The sequence below is a fragment of the Capricornis sumatraensis genome, chromosome 3, assembly GCF_032405125.1.
Source record: "Capricornis sumatraensis isolate serow.1 chromosome 3, serow.2, whole genome shotgun sequence".
Taxonomy (NCBI): Eukaryota; Metazoa; Chordata; class Mammalia; order Artiodactyla; family Bovidae; genus Capricornis; species Capricornis sumatraensis.
Window position 1 is genome coordinate 386503 of NC_091071.1, and position 20070 is coordinate 406572.

The window sequence follows — 20070 nt, forward strand, 5'->3', positions numbered from 1 at the left end:
TCTGCACGTGCGTGTGGAGAGTTATTTGTGCACAAGAAGGAGTGTGGAGGGTCCCTGTGCCATTTAGAGATGAAGAGTGAGAGTGACCGCTCTCCTTCAGCTTTGCTCGGTGAAGAGCGACGGGTCTCCAGCCTGAGTAGTTGTCTCTCAGGAGTGGGCTGCTGACTGGTGAGAGGACGGGCCTCTGGGCTGACAGCAGGGCTGGGCGTGAGCGTCTGTGGCACCGCCTCCCCATCCACAGGACACACATGCAGGCTGTGCCCCCTGCGGCCACATGCAGCTCACTTGCAGGAATGTTCCCGGGCGTCCTGGTTCGGGGCTCACACTGGGCCGGCTGCGGGCTCCCCGGCTCTGACAGGCTGCATCTCTGTCCCCGGGACTCCAGGACCAGGCTTCCTGGGCTATGTGCTCGGGGGCCTTCCTGTCTCCGCTCCGTCCCTGGGGAGCAGGGGAGGGAGCTTGTCCTCGTGGGCTTCCTGTCCATCGTCGCAGTGAGCCCAGCACAGAGAGGATTTGGTGGCGGCCCCTCCTCGCTGTGCTGGACGCGGCTCCGTGTTCACTGTGACTGAGAAGCTGCAGGGTGTGGCTGTGGTGCCGTGACTTGTTTCTTAAGTTTGAACCCCTTTTGGGTCACGAAGTGAAAGCCGCCCAGGGGCGTCCGAGCCCTTGAGGGCCATGTACTGTCGAGCGAGCTCATGGAGCTCCGGGCCGGAACCCTGCAGCGGGCAGCCTTCCCTCCTCCAGGGGCTCTTCCCAACCCTAGGATCGAACCCAGGTCTCCCGCATTGCAGGCGGATTCTTCACCAGCAGAACCGCAAGGGAAGCCCAAAAACACTGGAGTGGGCAGCCTTCCCTTCTCCAGGGGCTCTTCCAGACCCAGAAATCAAAGTGGGGTCTCCTGCATTGCAGGAAGATTCTTTACCAACTGAGCTATCGGGGTCATGGGACCCCAGCTAATCCAAAAACTACCTGTGCATACAATTTTCAAAGGAGTTATTGGAGCCCAGCTTAGCAGTTCCTTTCCTAGATTAGTAGGTGGCTTATTAGGTAGCAGGAAGGATGTGAGAGAGTGCTGCTGTGACGGCCCTTCTTTGTCAGGCAGGGATCCTGTGTTGGTGAAAGGCAGTCATTTGCATTTGCCAGACGGAGTTTGTTGACTTGTTTCTCACCATTTCTTCTTTAGACTAACCAGACAGCGCGGCAGCGCACACAAGTCGGCGTTTAGCGCCCACCGCAGCTCGAGGAGGGCCCTGTCCTCGGCTGCCAGCCGTAGCGGCTCGGGCACCGTGCAGGCCGCGGCCTGTCTGCGGCCTCCTGTGCTGGATGAGTCTCTGATCCGTGAGCAGACCAAAGTGGCCCACTTCTGGGGTGAGTTGTCTCTGGTGATGTCTCCGGTTGTCCTGCGAACAGTGGGTATTGTGGCCAGTTTGTCGGTGTGCCCCTTCCTGGTGGGGGGAGCCCAGTGAGCGTTTGAGGTCTTCCCCTGAATCAGATTGGAAATGCCAGGAAACCACCTCCCTTGGCCAAGCACATGTCCTGTGCGGAAGGTGGCGTGGAGGGCTCGGGCCAGGCTCACGACCATCTGATGCGGGACTTCTGTGCGCTGTTGACGCGCAGTCACTGGTACACTCAGCAGCGTGGTTTCAGGCTCTGGGCCAGTTTCTGACTCCTTGGAAGGCACCTGGTGAAGACAGGCCGACTCCAGAGGCGACGTGGCTGTGACCTAGCCCCCTGGGCGGCAGCAGCATGCCCCGCCCTCACTGCAGAGGGCGCGGCGGCCGCAGAGGCCCCTGCTGGGGGGCCGAGAGCTCCTGTGTCCCCGTGACGTCCAGGCTGTCCCTTTGGAGGCGACGTGGAGATCGCCCTGGCTCTAGAAATGGCGTGTGCTGGTCTGGGGAGGCCTGGCGCACCCCGTGGTTCGGATTTGTTCCCCAGCGGAGTAGCGCCTGGGCAGCGGGCAAGCGCACTGGCGCTGAGGTTCCTGCCTGCTCCTCCACTCACAGGGGCGTGCGAGCGTGTGAGACGGGGCCGTGTGGCTGTGAGACGGGGGCGTGTGACTGAGACCGGGGCGTGTGAGCATGTCAGATGGGGGTGGGTGTGTGTGTGACGGCGGGGGTGTGAGCATGTCAGGGGTGTGTGACTGAGATGAGGGGTGTGTGATGGTGTGAGACGGGGTGTGTGTGAGTGTATGTGACACGGTGTGTGAGCATGTGAGATGGATGTGTGAGTGTGTGTGAGATGGTGTGCGTGAAAGATGGTGTCTGAGTGTGGGAGATGGGGTGGTGTGTGTGAGATGGTGTCTGAGTGTGGGAGATGGGGTGGTGTATGTGAGGGGGTGTGTCAGTGTGTGTGAGATAATGGGTGGTGGTGTGTGTGAGGGGTGGGTGTGTGTGTGTGTGTAAGATAAGGGAGAGGTGTGTAAGCATGTGAGACAGAGAGTGTGTGTAGGCATTTTCCCCAGAGATGCACCTTCTCCTGGAAAGGAAAGCAGACGTCTGCAGGTGCCTAGAGGAACCTCCATTAATTGTGGGCCTTGTAGGAAGTCAGCCTTGACCAGGGCCGTAATGCTCATTTATGAACCTTTATGTAGCCTTTCTGTAACCTTTATCTTTGCTTGTGTGCATTTTGTCCGGTTTTGATGATTGTAGCTCAACAGCAAAAAAATGTGTTTTTTAGGTCTTGACGATGACGGAGATCTTAAAGGTAATTATTTTCCTCCTTTTCTTCCCCACGTTTCTCAAGATGGAGGTTTTAGTTAGATATCTTCAGATTGTAACAAGCAGGTTCCATCTGTTCTTTGCAAACTCTAGGTGGGAATAAAGTCGCCATTCAGGGAAACGGTGAGGTGGCTGTGGGAGCCGCAGAGGCGGCCGGGAGCAACGGCTACACCTGCAGCGACTGCAGCCTCCTCTCCGAGCGCAAGGGCGTGCTCACCACCTCCTCTGCAGCGCATGGCCCGGCCTCCAGGATCTACTCCAGGGACAGGAGTCAGAAACGTGAGTCTTGCTCTTTTAAAAGTGAGGAAAAGAGTTCATGTCCAAACACTAGGTGTTTCATTTTCTCCTTACCAGCCTTGTCTTGAGGCCTCATGGTCTGCACTGTTTCACCATAGCCGGGAGGTCAGAGTGATCCTTTCAGAGATGCACCAGTGAGCTGAGCCCTGCTCCTGCTCCTCCTCTCCCAGCCTGCAGTTGATGTGGTGGGCCTTGTCCCTAGGAGTGTGTGAGAGTCTGTCCGTTTGAACTTCAGAGTAAGCAGGAGAAACCCTGTTCCGAATGGGCCTGCGGGGCTGTGCGGTCCGTGCAGACGCACTCTTCCTTCCTGAGGGCCACAGGCTCCAGGTGCCTCAGGAGGTGGCGGGCCGTGGGCCATCTCTGGTCTCTGTGGGTCGCCGTCCTGACTGCGGGGACAGCCCACCAGAGCACGGGGGTGCTAGGTGGCACGTGGCACACCAGCCTTTCTGGGAGGGTGGCAGGCACAGCGGAGGGTCTTGTAGGGCAACCAGTGACTGGCAGGGGGAGGCCCTTGGGCCCCCGTGTGCCTGCTTGATCGGTTCTGATCAATACCTGGCCAGAGAGAGTCAGCCTCTGCCGTGTCTCCATGGAGAACGCAGCTACAGAGGCTCCTCTGGGGGCCGCCTGGCCGAGGTGCCCCTCCAGTGGCTTCGTGGCCGCTGTGGTTGCTCTTTGCCTTCGGGTGTGGGAGGCTGGGAGCGCTTGACTTGAAACCCGCGCTGCCTTGTTTCCAAGCCCTCGATCCCGCATCTGTGTGATCCGAGCGCTGGTCTGCTTGGCAGGGCCGGGGGACACGCCGTGCAGGCGGACAGAGTCAGGAGGGAACAGTGCGGGGGGCGGGCGGCGCCCCTGTGCGGGTCTCGCCATGAAGGAGGACGGCCCAGGCCGAGCCGTTCCATTCCCGCACCTCACCCCGTGGCTGGGAGCTCTGTTTTGCCAGTTGCTGTATTCCTGCCCTCCTCGGGGCTGCCAGAACAGTGGCGACGCTGTAAGGGGAAGGGCAGGGCATTGGGTGCCATGGAGACCCACGTCCCACGCGCCCACACTGCCCAGGGCTCTGCACTGTGACCTCCCCGGCCCCCAGAGCAGCCCCCCGGGACGGCTGTCCCCCTAGTCGTGGTCGCTCTTGGCATCGTCGCCCCCGTCGTGCAGACCAGGAAACATTCAGCCAGCTCCAGACGCTTGCCGGCGAGTGACGGAGCCTGGACCTGGCACCCGAGCCGCCGGTCCTCTGGGAGCTCCCTTGGGGCTGGGGCCCGGCTGCGCCGCACGTCGCGCACTGAGGCTGCGTTTGAAGCTCACCGTTGCCGCGTGGAGTGCAGCGCCCTCCTTAGGGTGAAAGTGCGCCCCACACGCTGCCCTCGGCGTCGCCCGCCTCTGGCCGTGTCTGCCGCTCGCCCCGGCTGCGGCTCTGTCGCTGGCTGCCAGCCACTCGTCCTGACCGCCGGGGACAGTGGCCTGAGCCCCACTGCGCCGGAGGTGGGGTCTTCAGGGGGAGCTTCTGGACCCTCACCCCACTTCCTGCTTCAGTCGGTCTTGAGTATTTGGGGGAGAAAACCAGTGACGGCTCTCGGAGCTTCTGTCCTCACTGCTCCTTGCCGTAGACCACAGCAGTGCTCTTTGGAGCCCGTGCCAGCTGACTTACCTTTGAAAAACATTTGTTCCTAATTATTTGAGGGAAGTGTTTATCAAAGAACTTTTGAAAACCTCAGAGGTGTGCAAGAAGAAGAATTAGCGTAACTTGTACGCGGAGGCTCTTCTCTCTGTTGTGTGGTTTAGGTCACACTGTTGTGGAATCTGTTATATGAGCATATTTACTCAAAATATGCGTAATAATCATAAGCTAACTCCAGCCTACAGTTTCTTTCCTTACCTTCTCATTGCGGAATCTTTAAGTAGCGCAGGTAAGCGCAGCCCCTCCCTGGTCCTCCTCAGCCCCTGTCTGGTGTCCCTTCTGGAGGGACCTTCACCTCACCTGTTCACTGGAACAAGGAGGTGAAAGTCGCATAGCGTGGACGGAGCTGTCTGCCATTTTAGAGGGTCGTTTCGGCGTCTCCACGCTCGGCGTCTCCACGCTCCTGCAGAGACGCGGAGTATGTTTTAGAGGGTCGTTTCGGCGTCTCCACGCTCCTGCAGAGACGCGGAATATGTTTTAGAGGGTTGTTTCGGCGTCTCCACGCTCGGCGTCTTCACGTTCCTGCAGAGACGCGGAGCATGTTTCTGTCTTTGCTTCCAGTAGGTGGCTTTGCAAGTTCTCTCGTGTTGTTAAACAGTGATCGCCGTGAACGTAGATTCTTTCTGATGCCTAATGCTGCATTTATGATTGTTTCGTAATTTGTTTAGTTGGTGTGGACGTGGACATTCAGGCTTTGCTGTTTGTACACGTCTACAAACTGTGTTCTCTTTGGGTGTGCGTGAGGTCGTGCACAAGTCTTCAGGGAAGGCAGGCCCAAAGCAGCACAGCTGTGTTACACACCGTGCATCCTGTCTGAGCCGTGCAGTTTCTGAGTCTGAAACCTGATAGGTTGAGTGCATTGTAGAAAAAATACAACTTTCTGGGCTACACCAGAAAGGCCTTAAAAGCCTTGCACATGCTTTCCTTGGACATTGAGCAGTGTTCAACAGAGCAGGATGCTAAGGAGCAGCTCTGACTGAGCCTGTCCTCTGCAGAAACCAGTCAGCAATTTGATATACTTAAAAACTGTTGCAGCTGGCAGCTTCTGAATCATTATCATCGCTGCTGAAAGCAGGTTGTGTATAGTGTCAGTTTAGATAGATTGTTCCCGTTGACCTCCCAGCAGACTGACCAGGACTGCTCTCCTGCAGGCCAGCTGAGGGTCCCATTCATGTTCTCTCGCTAAGTAGGAGTCTTTGTATTTTTGTTCTTTTAAGTGTTGCCAATTGATGAACGAAAAGTGGATTTTGGTGTTTTTGATTGTCAGTGAAACAGGCCGTGGATGAACCTGCTCGTTAATTTTTTCCTGTTTATACCGATCTCTGAATAAAGGTTACACTGTGGTGTCAAACGCAGAGGAACGCGAGTGGAGGAGCGCAGAGCCGACCTGACGGGGTCTCTGGTCCCAGTTTTTTGTGTTCAGATCTCCACTTCACAAGTAGCCTGATGCTTTACTCAGGCCGTCTGGGGAGAGGGCGGGAGCCCCGACCTCACTTCTTGTGACCCAGTCGCGCGCAGGTCCCTCCGGTCCCCGTGGCTTCGCGCGCGCCTGGCCTCGCGGAGCTGAGTGGGGGTGCGTGCACCGGGTTGCTTCTCCCTGCTCCCGGCGGGCCCGTCTCCAGGCCGCCCTGTGGCCATCCGGGGCAGGAGCGAGCCTCATTCTTCAGCTGCCACGCAGGGAAGAAACTCTTCTTTAGTGATAGAAGTTTCTAGCCACTGTGACTTGTAGACGCCGCCCTGTGCATTGGGGTTACGGGGGCTGCAGTGTCTCTCCTGACATGGTGCTGTGGAAAGGGAGCCAGGGACGGGCAGGCACCCGGAGTTCACGGAGGCTCGGTGTCCGTGTCGGCGTCCCCGTCCCCTGCTGCACGAGCTGTGGAGCGCCTGTGAGGGGGCTGCCCCTCTCTGAGGGGCTTCTTGCAGCTGGGAGCACCATGGGCTTGCTGGGCCAGAGGTCAGGGCAGAGGCCGTCTGCCAGCTTCTGAAGGCGGCGGTGTTCTCAGAGCCCGTGTCCACCGCAGCCAGCCGTGGAGAGACGCGTGTGGCGCTGCCAGTGCCCTCGGGGACGGCTGGTGTGTGGCTCTGCCGAGCAGGGGCCTACTTAATAGCGGGCTCCAGGGGACGCCCTGGCTGTCGAGTGGTTGGGACTGCGAGCTCTCACTGCCCAGGGTGAGTTCCCCGGGAACTCAGACCCCACACGCTGCATGGCACGGCCAGAAAAAAGGCGGGCCCCGCCTGAGCTGAAGTGCGCCACCCCTCCTGGCCAGAAGAGTGACTGCTCACGGTCTCTCAGCAGGCCGCGCCGCCCGCCGCGGGGATGGCATCTGGTCGCTGGCCGTGCGCACCGCGGCGTCCTGTGCCCCGTTCTTGGTGCAACTTTTCCAAGTGATTTTAATGAAGCTCAATTATGCATCAGAAAATTACAGATTGAAAAGTTGTGAATCAAAAAGCTATGAGTCAGAAAGCCATGAATCAAAAGGTATTTAAATAATTTTTTCCTCCTTTTTGCACCAAATTGTGCGCTTTCAAGGTGGAGAAAACACTCCTCCCCACGCGACGCTTCGCTCACGCCCTCCCCTTGACCTGTGCGGCCTTTCTCTCTCGCTTGCTTGCAGCCTTGCTCTGCAGCTCTTTCTCTCTCTCTGCAGTTCTGGACGTTTCCTGGACGTCGATCAGCATTTAAACAGTAAACAAAAAGTTAATACGCTCATCTTTTTATTCTTACGACCTTTTCAAAGTAAAAAAAATATCTGAATAGCATTTAGAATGATGTTTCAAAAGTGGCTGAAGCAGGCCCCCTTGTGTGCTGGCGGGCGTGTCCAGGTGGGCAGCCCCCGCCGCTCGGCGTCCTGCAGAGCCCGTCCCGCTCAGCCCCTCTCACCTGTGTTGCAGCTCATTCCAGACACTGTGGGAGGACGGACGCGAGCGCGCGCCTCGCTGAGGACGGCCACCTCCGTGCAAACGGGGCGTCGCTGTGTAAGTATGGCGGGCCTCGCAGGCCGGCGGGCCTCCGGCCGGGAGCCAGCAGCACCGGCGGCGCTGGCTGGGAGTTTGCGTGAATTGAGCTTCCTGCTTGTCTCAAACCACTGTTGCCGCGCACGGTTGAGATTGACAGGGTGTGTCCATCTGTCCGATTAACTGCTTGTCCCACCCCTGCAGGCGACGACTGTAAGGGGAGGAAGCGCCTGGAAACGCACGTCGCCACCCGCTCGCAGCGCTCGCGGCCAGGAGGGCTGGCAGGGACCCTGGGGCTCGCCCTGGCCCACGCAGGTTGTCCGGCACTGCCTTCTTGCTAGTTCAGACATGCCTGTCGTGAGTCAGTGTCAGAGATGGTCCTGTCCACTGTTTCTTTGTGCTTGAAATTCAAGGGCTTAGTAAAGCCGACAGGAAGGTGGTGACTTTGGTTTAACATATGGAGTCTATGGTTCTTGAAAAGCTGCTCTGTGTGGAGAGGGGCACATTCGAGGTGAACTGAGTGGCTGAGAAGAGGCCGGGCCTGGGTGGGCGCTGTCGCCCGGGACTTGGGGCTGGGCCGGAGCCTGTGCGGCCCGTGCGCGGTAGAGACGGCTGTGCTTCCAGCTCATGCCTGCCAGCCTCTTGGCAGAGGGGCGCTAGTCTTTTTAAAAAGCTGAACTTCAAAAATTTTTGTCTCTCGTTGTTAATTAATAAACGTGAAGCTATAGATTAAAAAAAAAGATGAGCCTCTAACACCATGCGTCTCTACACATCAGCTGAGCTGGAATTACTTAGCGTTTTCAGGAGTCAGCACGCAAATGCTGGGAGTGTTTAGCTTCCCGTGGTCGCTCTAAAATGAGAACCGCTGTCTCGAAAGCAGCATTCTGCCTCGTGTCAGGCGCGACGTCTGGCAGAAAGCTTGCTGTGCTTCATTCTGTCGCCCAGTGGGGCTGCTGGTTGTGAGTCTGAGACACTTTTCACCAGTGTGGGGAGACTTCGTTCTGGTGTCTGAGTAACCTCTGTCTCACCCAGAGCCTATTCACTGCTGGCGCGCGTGGCGTGCACTTACTGTGCGTGATGGCAGTGTCTCTCTGGTACACGTTCTGCCTGTAGCCGCTGCACGTGTGTGCAGGGCAGCTGCCAGCCAGCCCCCGCGGGTCTATGAGAAACCTCTGCATGTTACATCCTACATGTCCGCAGGCAGAAGTGAGTGAAAACTGCTGCGACCCGGAGCAGGGACCTCCTGCGTCAGTGTCAGCGTCCTGCTTGGGCTAGGCCAGCCGGGGGCTGTTCCGAGGGGAGGCTGTGGGCTCTGACGCGCGGGTGTGGTGCGGACGGGCGCTGCCCCAGGGCTGGGGCTGGTGTCTGAAGGTGCCCCTCCTGCCCCACCCTCTCCGGCACAGGTCAGCTCTCGGGGCAGGCGCTGCGCGGGGCCGGAGCCGCAGGATGGCACGTGTCCCGGATGCTGCTGCTGGCGCTCTGCTGGGCCACGGCCGCCCCAGGTGCTTACTTTGGCCTTCCATGTTAGCGCTCCTTGGCTTTTGGCGGCTAAGCACCTGCAATAGACTGTTTACCTAACCAAGTAAACATTTCATTTTCGCTTTCCGTGCTTTCATCCTCGTGTGGCTTGCTCTGCCCTTCATTAGAAATGCTCTCGATCGCATCCTGTGCTTCAGGCTGCAAGGGCAGTCTTCGTGTCTCGGGGTGTGGGGTCTGTGTGAGTCTGGCTGCTTGCGTCTGCTGTGCTTGGGAGTGCATGGACTTGGTGCTTCCCTTTGTATCTTGTGTGTGGCGTGTTGCTTTGTGGCTCATTTATGTTCCTGTCTGAGTGATGGGCATTCCTGCTGTGGTGACGAAGCATCATCCCGTGTGCCTCATCCCTAACTTCATCTTGGTAGACTTTCGCGTGTCTGGTAACACGCTTCCTGTGCTTCTCGTGTGTCTGCACAAAACTGGCCCATTAGGGGTTTGCTCTTCCTAGAAACGTCTCCACAGGACCTTCGGTGTTTTCTCTTCTAGGGAAGGCAGCGTCGGAAGTGTTCTGGTGGCTTGGGACTGGATGGTACCAGTTTGTTACTTTGATCTCTTGGCTGAATGTGTTTCTTCTTACCAGGTAAGGGAGCCGACACTGTGTCAGCTGGGTGTTTTAAAAAGCTGATGCTGTGCTGGTTTAACGATCTCGTTTGACTTAACCATTTTACATTCTGTAAAGCGCTTTCATTTTCTCACATGATTGTTCAAGCCGCTCCTGTGCAAAGGGAAGGCAGGTGTCATCAGGGAGACCGGTGTGCGGAGCTTGAGCAGCGCGTCCTGGAGCACACGGCGCGGAGGGTGCTCAGGGCTGGGCCCGGGCCCCGGGCTCCCTCTCTGGTGTACTCGCCCTGGCGCCAGGGTGCCCCTGTGGGCCAGTGCCCGTGGCCCCTGAGTGCCCTCCTGTGCACCCAGCCCAGCGTGTTGACACTTAATGACCTGTTGGCTTGTTCACGTGGGCCCTGAGGACAACCCGCGTGGGCAGGTTCTCTTGTAGGCGTCTACTGACCTTGTGTGTAAAGCTAGCTGCATTTCTTGGCCTGTGGACTTCCCATGTAAAATGAGAGCGGGGGGTGCGTTTTGTATAAAATTACCTAGCAAGGGCAGACAGGATGGTGAGCCCTGCTTTTCACTTTTCCCAAGTTACATCTTTTCATTCCTAGGTGCCTTCGAAATATTTGCAAGTTTTTAATCTTGCTCATCCCACTATTACTTTTACTGGGTAAGTCCAGTTTAACTTTGTTACCTTACGTGCCTAGTATGTGCACATGCACGTGTCTGAATTAGTGAAGAAGCAGAGCGTTTACATGTCTGTCGTTTGAAGAGCAGTGTGCGCACACGCGTGTATACAGGTGCTTCTGCAGAGCGTTTACATGTGTGTCATTTGAGCAGTGTGCGCACACGCGTGTGTACAGGTGCTTCTTCTCTGCCTTGAGGTGCAGGTGTTTCGTTATGGGGCCAGGGTGACGTCCTCTCACTCCTGCCTGTGTTAAACTGGACGCACAGCCACAGAGTGCAGAGAGTGGATGACCCCGGGACCACGCTCACACCCGCTGGCTCCCACCCCAACCAGCCTCTGCAGGTAATCAGTCAGGGGACCCGCTTCCCTGGCCTTGCAGTCTGTTCTCCCAAGCGAGTCTCTTCATTCCTTGTAAATGGCAGGGCAGTTCAGCTGGGCCCCTTCCCTGTCCTGAACCAGTTCGAGTTAATGCGCAGGCACACCTCGAGGACTGTGTTAGCTCAAGTATCTCACGGAGGTTTTGGTTTCCTGGAGCGTATGAAAGTTATGTTTACCTTATGGTACTTTAAGTGTACAACAGCATTACATCTGAAAAAACAAGGTACAGACCTCAGTTGAAAATACTTCACTGTTAACAGATGCTAACCATCGTCTCAGCCTTTAATGAGTCATATAATGCTTTTGCTGGTGGAGTTTGAAATATTTTGAGAATTACCCAAGTGTGATACAGACACAGGAGCACGGGCTCCTCTGTGTAGTTAGGAAGGTGCGTGGACAGAACCTGTGCTTGTGAAAATGCAGTGCCCGTGAAGTTCAGTGGAGTTCTGTGTTTCAATTCATCTCATCATTCAGTTCATTTTCACTTAAAAAAAGAGTTTTCACTACTTTGGAAAATGTAGAAAGCATAAAGCAGAAAATAAAAACCACCTATAGGCTTCCATGTGAAGGACCTCCCTAAAGAGGACTGTTTTTCTGTCTGTTCCTTCGGGCGGTGTGAGTTGTAGCTGGCGTTCTCCCATAGCACTCTTCCTCGCTGTCTGGGCTTTTCCTGTCTTTTTGTCCCCTGTGGCACCTCTCACTCTGCAGGTTGGCGATGAGGCCTTCCACTGGCATCGGATGAGCGAGGTGGAGAGGCAAGTGGCCACGTTGTCGGGACACTGTCACCGGCACGACGAGAAGCTGGGGCAGCTGGTGGCTTTGCTCCAGAAGCTGCAGGCTCGGGTGGACCTGGCGGACGGCAGCAGGGAGGGGGTGTCACCCCCGGTGAGGAGTGTGGGAGGGCGGCGTCTCAAGGGGGCTGGCGCTGGTGGGCTCCCGGGCTCCACAGTGACACGAGGGGGTTCTCAGGCACAGGGAGCAGGTGGGCCCTGCGGGGGCCGGCACTGTGGTGCTCCGGCCACTCCCGAGGAGAAGTCCCGGCTGAGGACAGGGTGGGGCAGGCGGAGAGGCCTGTGGGTGTCGCCCAGGAGCTGGGGCAGGCTGCAGCTGGGCACACAGCTGTCCCTGACCTGCAGGTATTCTGTGAGTGGATTGAACACAGTCGCGTGAAATTTTACTGTCACTGAACTGAAAGTTTGCTCAAAGCCGTTAGTTAAAATACTTCAAGATCATGAGATGGTTAAGAGCAGCTACTAGCCTTATGGAACCATGAGCTTCTGTATATATGTTTCTTGTCTCATCTGTGTGGTTCTCAAAGAAAGGATTGTCAGTCCTTTTTCCTGAAAACCACCGTAGGGCAGGTTTCAGACCCAGAACGTAGACCTAGAGAAGATGTCCTCCCTGCGGGGTGCTGTGGCGGGCTGTGCTGTGGAGGAACGGCACAGCCTGGCTGACAGGTTTGGGCTTATTTGATGCTTAATTTTCTCTACTACTTTTCATTAATTTTCCCTTTCAAGACTGACTATGTGACGCTCCACCAAGAGCATGAATTTCGCATCTCCAGCCTGGAAGATGTACTTGGAGAACTGACAGAAAGATCTGAGGTACTCATGCACTTGACCTTCCACTTCTGGCCCCAGCAGCGCGGTTTCCTTGGCAAAAGTCAGCAGGCGTCCTGCGTCCGCATCCGCAGCCCGTCTGGAGGTGCTGCCGCAGCGCGTTTGCTGCCGTCCTCTGTGAGACTGAAGAGCAGCGTTTCTGACCTGCCCCCGCTTCCCTGGGTGGCTCCGGCGTGCGTTAGTGCTTGCCACGCGTGTCCAGCTCACGGGCTCCAAGCAGTCTTTTAGAGGGGAAGGGTCTGAGCCAGGCGTGGGGTGGGGCAGGCTCGCCTCGCTGTCTCCCACCTCTGCGGGCTGAGTGTCTGTGGACAGGGACAGGAGCAGTACCCTGACCCTTCTGCAGAGGGATTTTCTGGGGGACGTCTGCTCTCGTCAGGTGTTGAAGAGGCCGAGAGAGGAGGCCCGGGGGCGCCGAGAGGGGGTGGAGCTGCTGCCTCAGGGGAGACCGTGGCCCTCAGGGCGGGGCTGGCCGCACACAGCAACCAAGGCAGAGGGTTTGCTTTGCTCATCGGTTGGAAGTTTCCGTGGCCCCCCACGGGAGAGCCCACGGCTGTCCCACACGTGTCGCTGCCGCCACGGAGTGGGGCCCCGGTCCAGTTATGACCTGTGAACAAACCGTGTTAATGAGGGAGGCACGGCTTCATGTGTGAACCTGACACCTGCTCCTCCGCACCCTGCCACGCTTAAGGCACTCGCTGGGGCTGGCAGAGTCTGGCTTCGTGGCCTGGGTACTGGTTACGGGAGCTGCTTAGTTTGAAAATCTGTCAGGCTGTTCCCAGGTGAACTGTGCCCCTCGGAATGGACACTGTGTGTCTTTTAAAGTCTGTTGTGGAAAGTAAAGTGAATGTCCCTCACCTGCCTGCCAGCAGCCAGGGCTGGGCTTTAAATTAAGGGGGAGAATCCCAGATAAATGTGTGTCTTCCTGTTTACACGTATGTAGTCATGTATGTGACTTCCTGGAAAGTTGGTGCATAACTTGTGTACTTAAACAGTTTCTCAATCGTTTTAGGCCATCCAGAAGGAGCTAGAGCAGGCCAGGCTAAGAGCAGCCAGGTAGGCCGTTTCACGTAATTCCCTCCCGCCTAACTCTCCTGGCCTCCTCGGTGTCCTGTGGGCCGCACCGTCTCAGCACGGGAGTGGCGGGGCTGTGTCAGCTGCAGCCGCTGTCTTCCTGGGAGGCTCTCAGGGCACCTGAGGATGGGGGGCGGGGGGGGGGGCTTGTTGCCATCCACCTCCACGCAGCACCAAAGACGCGGGGCCCTGTGTGCTCTGGGGAGCCTCCCTCCCTGGACGCGCCTCGGAGGGCCACCCCCCGGGGTAAGGAGCGGCCATGGGCTTACAGCCGGGTGTGGTGGGCCTCCTGCCGGGGCCTCTGCTCGCCCCAGGGCCCCGCAGTGCAACCCTGGGCCCTGCTCGGCAGCCCCTCGAGGAGACCTGCCTTGTGAGCCCTGGCCTCTCGGCAGCTCCCAGGGTGCTGTGTCCGGTCCTCACAGCCTGCGTGCTTCTCCGCGCGTTCGGTGCCCTCGGCCACGCGGCGCCTCCCTGCCTGCGAGCCTCAGAGCTGCCCGTCTTCTTCACACTCTGGGCCTTGTCACCCTGGCTCTCCCGCCCCTGTCGCCCTTGTTACTCCAGTAACTCACTCGGACGCGAACAGGTGGGAGCCCTGACCTCCAGTCTTCCTGTCTCTGGCCCCAGGGTGCCTGTGGGTCCTGCGTCGTGATCTCAGGCCTCAGGACAGTGTGCGTGGCAGACCTTCTAGCTCTCCTGCAGGGCCCTTACGAGCCGGAGCCCTCTGACAGGACCGTGCAGGCCCGCAGGGCTCACCCCGGAGGGCCCTCTCGTGAGACTCGAACTGTTGGTGTCTCCACACGATGGCACCTGCCTGTAGACAAGAGAAATAGAACTCTGCTGCTGCTGCTGCTGAGTCGCTTCAGTCGTGCCCGACTCTGTGCGGCCCCATAGACGGCAGCCCACCAGGCTCCCCCGTCCCTGGGGTTCTCCAGGCAGGAGCCCTGGAGTGGGTGCCATTTCCTTCTCCAAAATAGAACACTAGCGTTTCATAACATAGGGTGGCCGCATTGAAACAGGACCGTTAGAGCCCTGAAGCCATGTCTTTAGTTTCGCTTTCTCTTCCAGTAGCGTGAAAAATTCATACTTCATGATGATGACCATAAACACAGCCTCGTTTATGAGTTTATGAAGTCTTTCAGAATTTTAAGGAGATGGGGGTAGGTTTTACATATTAAATGGTGTATAGGAGGTGCCCACCCCCAAGTGGAGGCGTAACCACTGCTGACAGCGGATCCGGCCCCCGCCCGCACACTGTCCTGAGGCCTAAAATCACGACACAGGACCCACAGACACTGGGGCCAGAGACAGGAACACTGGGGGTCAGAGCTCCCCGCTGTTCGCGCCCAAGTGAGTCACCGGAGTAACAGAAGGGCAACAGAGGCGGGCGAGCCAGGCTGGCGAAGCCGAGTGTGTGTGGTGTGTGCACCGACGTTGAGGTGGGAATGGTCTCTGGGCCCTTGACTTGAACCTTCCGTGTGCTGGGGGCAGGGGTACGCTGCCAGCCACCCTGCCTGTCACGGGGCCTCTCCCCGACGGCACTGTCTGTCGTCCTTCCCGGCAGTGGAGCTGGTGAGGAGCACCGCCTGCCTGCGCTGGTCGGGCATCTGGAGCAGGAGCTGGGGCGCCTGAAGGCGGACTTGTCCAGCTGGCAGCGAGGGCAGGCCAGCTGTGAGACGGTGGAGGCCGTCCGTGAAAAGGCAAGTGCCTCAGCTTTTATGTTTGTCATGGAAAATAGAGACACTGAGTTGGTGTCTTAAGTTTTTTTAATTTCAACTTTGTTTAAAATTTTTATTTTACGATGTTTGAAGCTTTTTGAACATTTTAAATGAAATTAAAAATTCAGCTCCCCTCAAATTCCCTCCATTCCAGTGATACGAGGTGTGGGTGCCGGGCCTATCTTGCCCTCCAAGGGCGCGCCTGTATGGCGGGGGGCAGTTTGTCTGTCTGTCTCCAGAGCAGACACTTGTGCCTCACATCTGCGCGTCAGGACGTGGCGTCGGGGCCGCCCATGCTCAGAGCTGCGGGCGGCGAGGGCAGACGCTCCAGAGGCGCAGGCCCTGCTGAGCGGGGCGGGCAGGCACCGATAAATACGTGAGCACCTGTCAGAGCACACAACGGCTCCGGTGAAACAGGACTGTTGGAGCCCTGAAGCTGTGTGGTTTTGGTTTAGTCGGTCACTAGACTCAGCCCAGCCGGGCAGGCGACCCGTCTCCCTGAGTGGGTGTGCAGGTCGCTTGAACACCCGCTCCTCGGTCCCCAGGTTGGTGAGGGGGTGGCCGTCCCTGCAGGGGGCCTGGGGGACAGGGGCCTGCAGCCTCCTGGGGGAAGGCCCTGAGACGGTCATGGGTCGCAGAGACTTTGTCTTGGGGACAGGCAGCCCCGCTCTTGGGACCCGGGTACAGAGGTCAAAGAGCTCACGCGGGGCCACGGACACGCGGGGGCCATGGACACGCGTGCAGCGTGGTGACGTCAGTGCTGAGGTGCCCCGAGGCGGGGCATGTCCCGGGGGGACGTCACAGGGGCTGCACTTCCCCAGGGGCTTCTGCCCCGAGCTCGCGCTCTGTGGAGCCTGAAGAGGAGCGTGTGCTCGCCGTGGTGTCTGCGTAGAAGCACCGCCCCGGGATGCTTCCTCCCTGCACAAAGTCACCTCTGCAGTTGTGTATGGGACTGTTAGCTTCTCAGACTGAATTTGAAGACGGGGCCCTGTCGTCTCTGCACCTCCCTCACCTGGGGCGCGGCCCCCTCCAGCCCCCTCTTTGGGCAGCCAGGGCGCCCAGACTTGCTTACCTCTGTCCCTGCTCCTTGAATGTGTCCCAGCGTCGTTGGAGGCTCTTAAATCTTGTACGAGAGGGAAGAGTTGTGTCGTGCCTCTGCTGTGGGTTCTGGTCAGCTGTGTGGTCTTTTCCGGGTGCCGAAGGGGATTGAGTGGCTAGTTGAAAAGATTCATCTGAAACGATAGATTCACGTGACCCTCACCAATGATGCTTCTAGGTGGATGTCCAGATCAGAGAGACTCTCAGACTCATTTTCTCTGGGGATGAGCACGATGCTTCTGCCAACTGGCTGCTCCAGAAGCTGTCTGCTCAGTTTGTGAGCAAGGATGACGTGCAGGCTTTGCTACGAGGCCTAGAGCTGCAGGTCCTGAGGAACATCACGCACCACATCTCTGTGACAAGACAGATGCCGACCTCCGAGACTGTAGTGTCTGCTGTGAGCGGAGCGGGCGTTCCGGGAATAACAGAAGCGGTGAGTAGGTGACGAGTGCTTCCGTCACGTGGCGATGACACTGCCCGTGTAGGTGTCAGGCTAGCCGGTGCTGCTGCCCTGTTCTGGGGATGGTCCCTGAAGGGTGTGACGAGGGTGTAGAAAGCGCTCGACTCCAAGCAGGTGTGGGGGGCACGCTTCCTGCTGCCATACTACTTCTTGGAAGTATCACATTTTACACTTTCTTGATCTTTTTGTCCCAAAGATTTTGCCTGCCTGGGCGGCCACATGCCTTCTGGAATTACACAGAAATGTCCCATAGTCGGTCCCAGTCGCCGTCTCTGATGCTGTCCCTTGCTTGTCCATTTTTTATGGCGCCAGGGGCTCTGGCCCTGAGCCTTTTGTGCTGTGTCTGAGCCTGGGTGTCTGGCTTTGGCCTTCCCGCCAAGGTCCCTGCGGTCACAGGCAGGGCTCGAGTCTGGCGTTGCTGAGGCGCCCACATAGAGCTGACTGCAAGTCTGTCTCTGTCACTAACGTGTGAGTCTTGTCTCTGCTCCTGTGGGCGCCGCCTCTGCCCAGCAAGCACGGGTCATCGTGAACAACGCCCTGAAGCTGTACTCCCAGGACAAGACGGGCATGGTGGACTTCGCCCTGGAGTCCGGGGGTGAGTGCCCGACTCCTCAGTCAAGAGCAGGGGCGGGGGCGTGGGAGGTCGCGCAACGGCCCGAGGGGAGCGGGACTCCCGCCGCGCCCCTGGGGTCTGCTGGAGGCGGGCCAGCTCCCCCGGAGCGCGGGCTGTGGGGTGCGCGGCCAGACGAGCAGCAGCAGAACCCCAGAACTACTGATCGCTCACTCACAGTCTTGTGTGTTGTAAAGGGTGTGGGTTTTTAAAGGGTAGAAGCCCACTGACTGTAGGGTATTTTCCAAACTGTCCCAGGGCAGTAGTGCTCTGTCAGCCACGTGCAGGCCCGCTGGGGGCGTCAGGGACACAGCAGTGAATCAGACAGTCCTTGCCCCCCAGAACCTCCTCTGCAGGGGGAGACAGATGACAGAAGAATGGCCATTACCGTGCCAGAAGCCACAGCTTGTGGGTGGGAAAGACGGGCACCGTTCCAGCTTCTCAGGAAGGCTGGTCGGAGGTGCTGCACCCCGGGCCAGGTGCACTGGAAGGGCCAGCCTGTGGTTCAGCGAGGCGGCGAGCCCAGGGACCTCTGTCGCCAGCCCTCAGTGACCTCCAGGACAGCACCTGGGGTCACGCGGGACGCGTGTGAAAACGGGAGTGGCATCACATCAGCTCAGGGAGCGTTTGGCAGCAGACGTGTTGGAGAAAATCCTGGTTTACTGAACGTTTAGGGTCTCTTGGAGGAAGGGAGGTTCTTGGCACACGCCAGTAACCGTGTAGCACCTGTGGGAGGGCTGAGGGCAGCTGGCAGGGCGCGGGCGGGGCCGGGGGCCTCCCCTCACTCACCCTCATGGGCTCTTGCTCCTGCCAGAGGCAGCCAGGTTCTGCCAGCGTGCAAAAGCTGCTCGCTGTGTGTCGGGTGCTTAGACTATTTAGAATATTAAGTGATTTTAGTTTTGTGTCTGAAATTCAGTGGTTTCTGAGGAAACTTTGACAACTCAGAGACATCACATGACTTTTACCAGTTCGGTGGGACCAGTAGTTGCCATGTTTTCTTAGAGGTGTAAGTCCTCACAGGTTGGTATGTCATTGATTGAGAATTCCCATCATCCCGAGAAGGCTGAACTGAAGGTTCTGTTACTGAACAGAGCATTTATTGGCTCTTCTTAAGTGAAAAAACTGAGTCACTGGATTTGAGGAGACACTTTTTTAGATAAAGAATTCAGACGTTTGGACCTGCTGATCAGCTAGAGCAAAATCATGTTATTCTCTTGTTTAAAATGTTGTCCCACTGGGAGGTGAGAAGCCCCAAGAGGGGGCGGGGCTGTGTCTGCCGGCGTCCCCGGGGTGGTGGCGTGCATCTGGCCGAGGCGCCGCTGGCTGCGAGCGGACAGACGGCTCGGGACTGCTCGGACTTACTAATCACAGACTCACTTTCTTCTCAGCTCACTTGAGTTGCTGTTTGTCCCCACCCCAACTCATTTTGACCTGCTTTGGCACCAACACCCTATCCCATTTCCTACTGAGAGGCAAATTGGACTTTTTTTTAACATTTTTATTATTGAATTACTGAGATATAACTCATACAACAGACTTCTCCATTTTCAAGTGTACAGTTGGGTGGCTTTTAGTATTCCTGCCGTGTTAGAGCAGTCACCACTGTCTACTTCCAGGACGTTTTTGTTTATTTCCAAATAGAAATCCTGCCCTATTAGACACTTCCCATCACCCCAGCAGTAAGGAGGCCGTCCGAAAACTCCCCTGTCAGGCAATGCTGATGCCCGGTTAGATTCTTCATTCTCTATTTCAAAATGGGAACAAAAGTTCACTCAGCGTCACCGCCCCCATCGTGGCAGGTGGGGAGCCCAGTGTCTTGTTGGCGTTAGGACTGTGTGTCTTGAAACATTTCTGAACTGTTGACTCTGAATTTGGAAAAAGTAAAATTAAGACTGGAGGGGCTCCCCGGCGGTCCAGCAGTGAAAAATTCGCCGTGCAGTGCAGGGCACACGGCTCGATCCCTGGTCGGGACGACCCCGCACGCCACAGAGCAGCTAGGCCTGAGCGCTGCAGCTGCTAAGTCTTTGCTCTGGAGCCCGCAGGCCACAGCTGGGGGGCCAAGCACAGCCGCGAATGAGCCTCCCCAGTGCTGCAGCTAGACCCCATCAGGCACATAAATGAACATTTGAAAAGTAAGGCTGGAGCTGGTCTTCATGTGAGATTATTTACAGGACTAGAAACCTGAGAATTTTTAGAACACTACAACCAGATCCCTAAGGTGGGAGTGATGCTGCTTCTGAAACAGTAGGATGAGACGCTGAGCCGCGTCTCCGCTCTGCTGCAGGGGGGAGCGTCTTGAGTACCCGCTGCTCCGAGACGTACGAGACCAAGACCGCACTCATCAGCCTGTTCGGTGTGCCGCTCTGGTACTTCTCCCAGTCGCCCCGCGTGGCCATCCAGGTGAGCAGGCGTCCGGGCCGCCGCGTGCGTGTCCTGGCCTTGAGCAGGCGTGGTGCCGCTGTGACCGTTTGGGGCTGTGCGCGTTCTGCTTCCACAGAGTTGCAGGCTGGAGCGTGCAAGTCCCAAGTCCGCGGTCCAGGGTGTGCCTCACGCAGCAGCTCGGGACCCAGGAGCAGAGTCCCGCACCTCACGGGCCCCGCCATCCCCGCTCACTCAGAGGCGATTTCGGACGCCTCTGCTGGCTCGGCTTGTTTCTGGACTTGGCGCAGGCGAGGCTGCCCGTGCCATCCTGTGCTGGGCCTCAC

At 57.6% G+C, this 20070-nt stretch overlaps 1 protein-coding gene across 1 annotated transcript in view; it reads left to right on the forward strand.

Annotated features, from left to right (window-relative positions):
* Window positions 1–20070, forward strand: part of SUN1 (Sad1 and UNC84 domain containing 1) — a 41490-nt gene that overhangs the window by 16697 nt on the left and 4723 nt on the right. Inside the window, exons 5-21 of the mRNA XM_068967417.1 lie at window positions 1184–1368; window positions 2677–2703; window positions 2811–2996; window positions 6983–7168; window positions 7582–7665; window positions 7849–7959; window positions 9048–9146; window positions 9664–9757; window positions 10338–10396; window positions 10611–10756; window positions 11501–11677; window positions 12310–12396; window positions 13421–13464; window positions 15044–15179; window positions 16474–16728; window positions 17266–17350; window positions 19650–19765. Coding sequence (XP_068823518.1) covers window positions 1184–1368; window positions 2677–2703; window positions 2811–2996; window positions 6983–7168; window positions 7582–7665; window positions 7849–7959; window positions 9048–9146; window positions 9664–9757; window positions 10338–10396; window positions 10611–10756; window positions 11501–11677; window positions 12310–12396; window positions 13421–13464; window positions 15044–15179; window positions 16474–16728; window positions 17266–17350; window positions 19650–19765 — 2077 coding nt within the window. The remainder of the gene's footprint in view (window positions 1–1183; window positions 1369–2676; window positions 2704–2810; window positions 2997–6982; window positions 7169–7581; window positions 7666–7848; window positions 7960–9047; window positions 9147–9663; window positions 9758–10337; window positions 10397–10610; window positions 10757–11500; window positions 11678–12309; window positions 12397–13420; window positions 13465–15043; window positions 15180–16473; window positions 16729–17265; window positions 17351–19649; window positions 19766–20070) is intronic.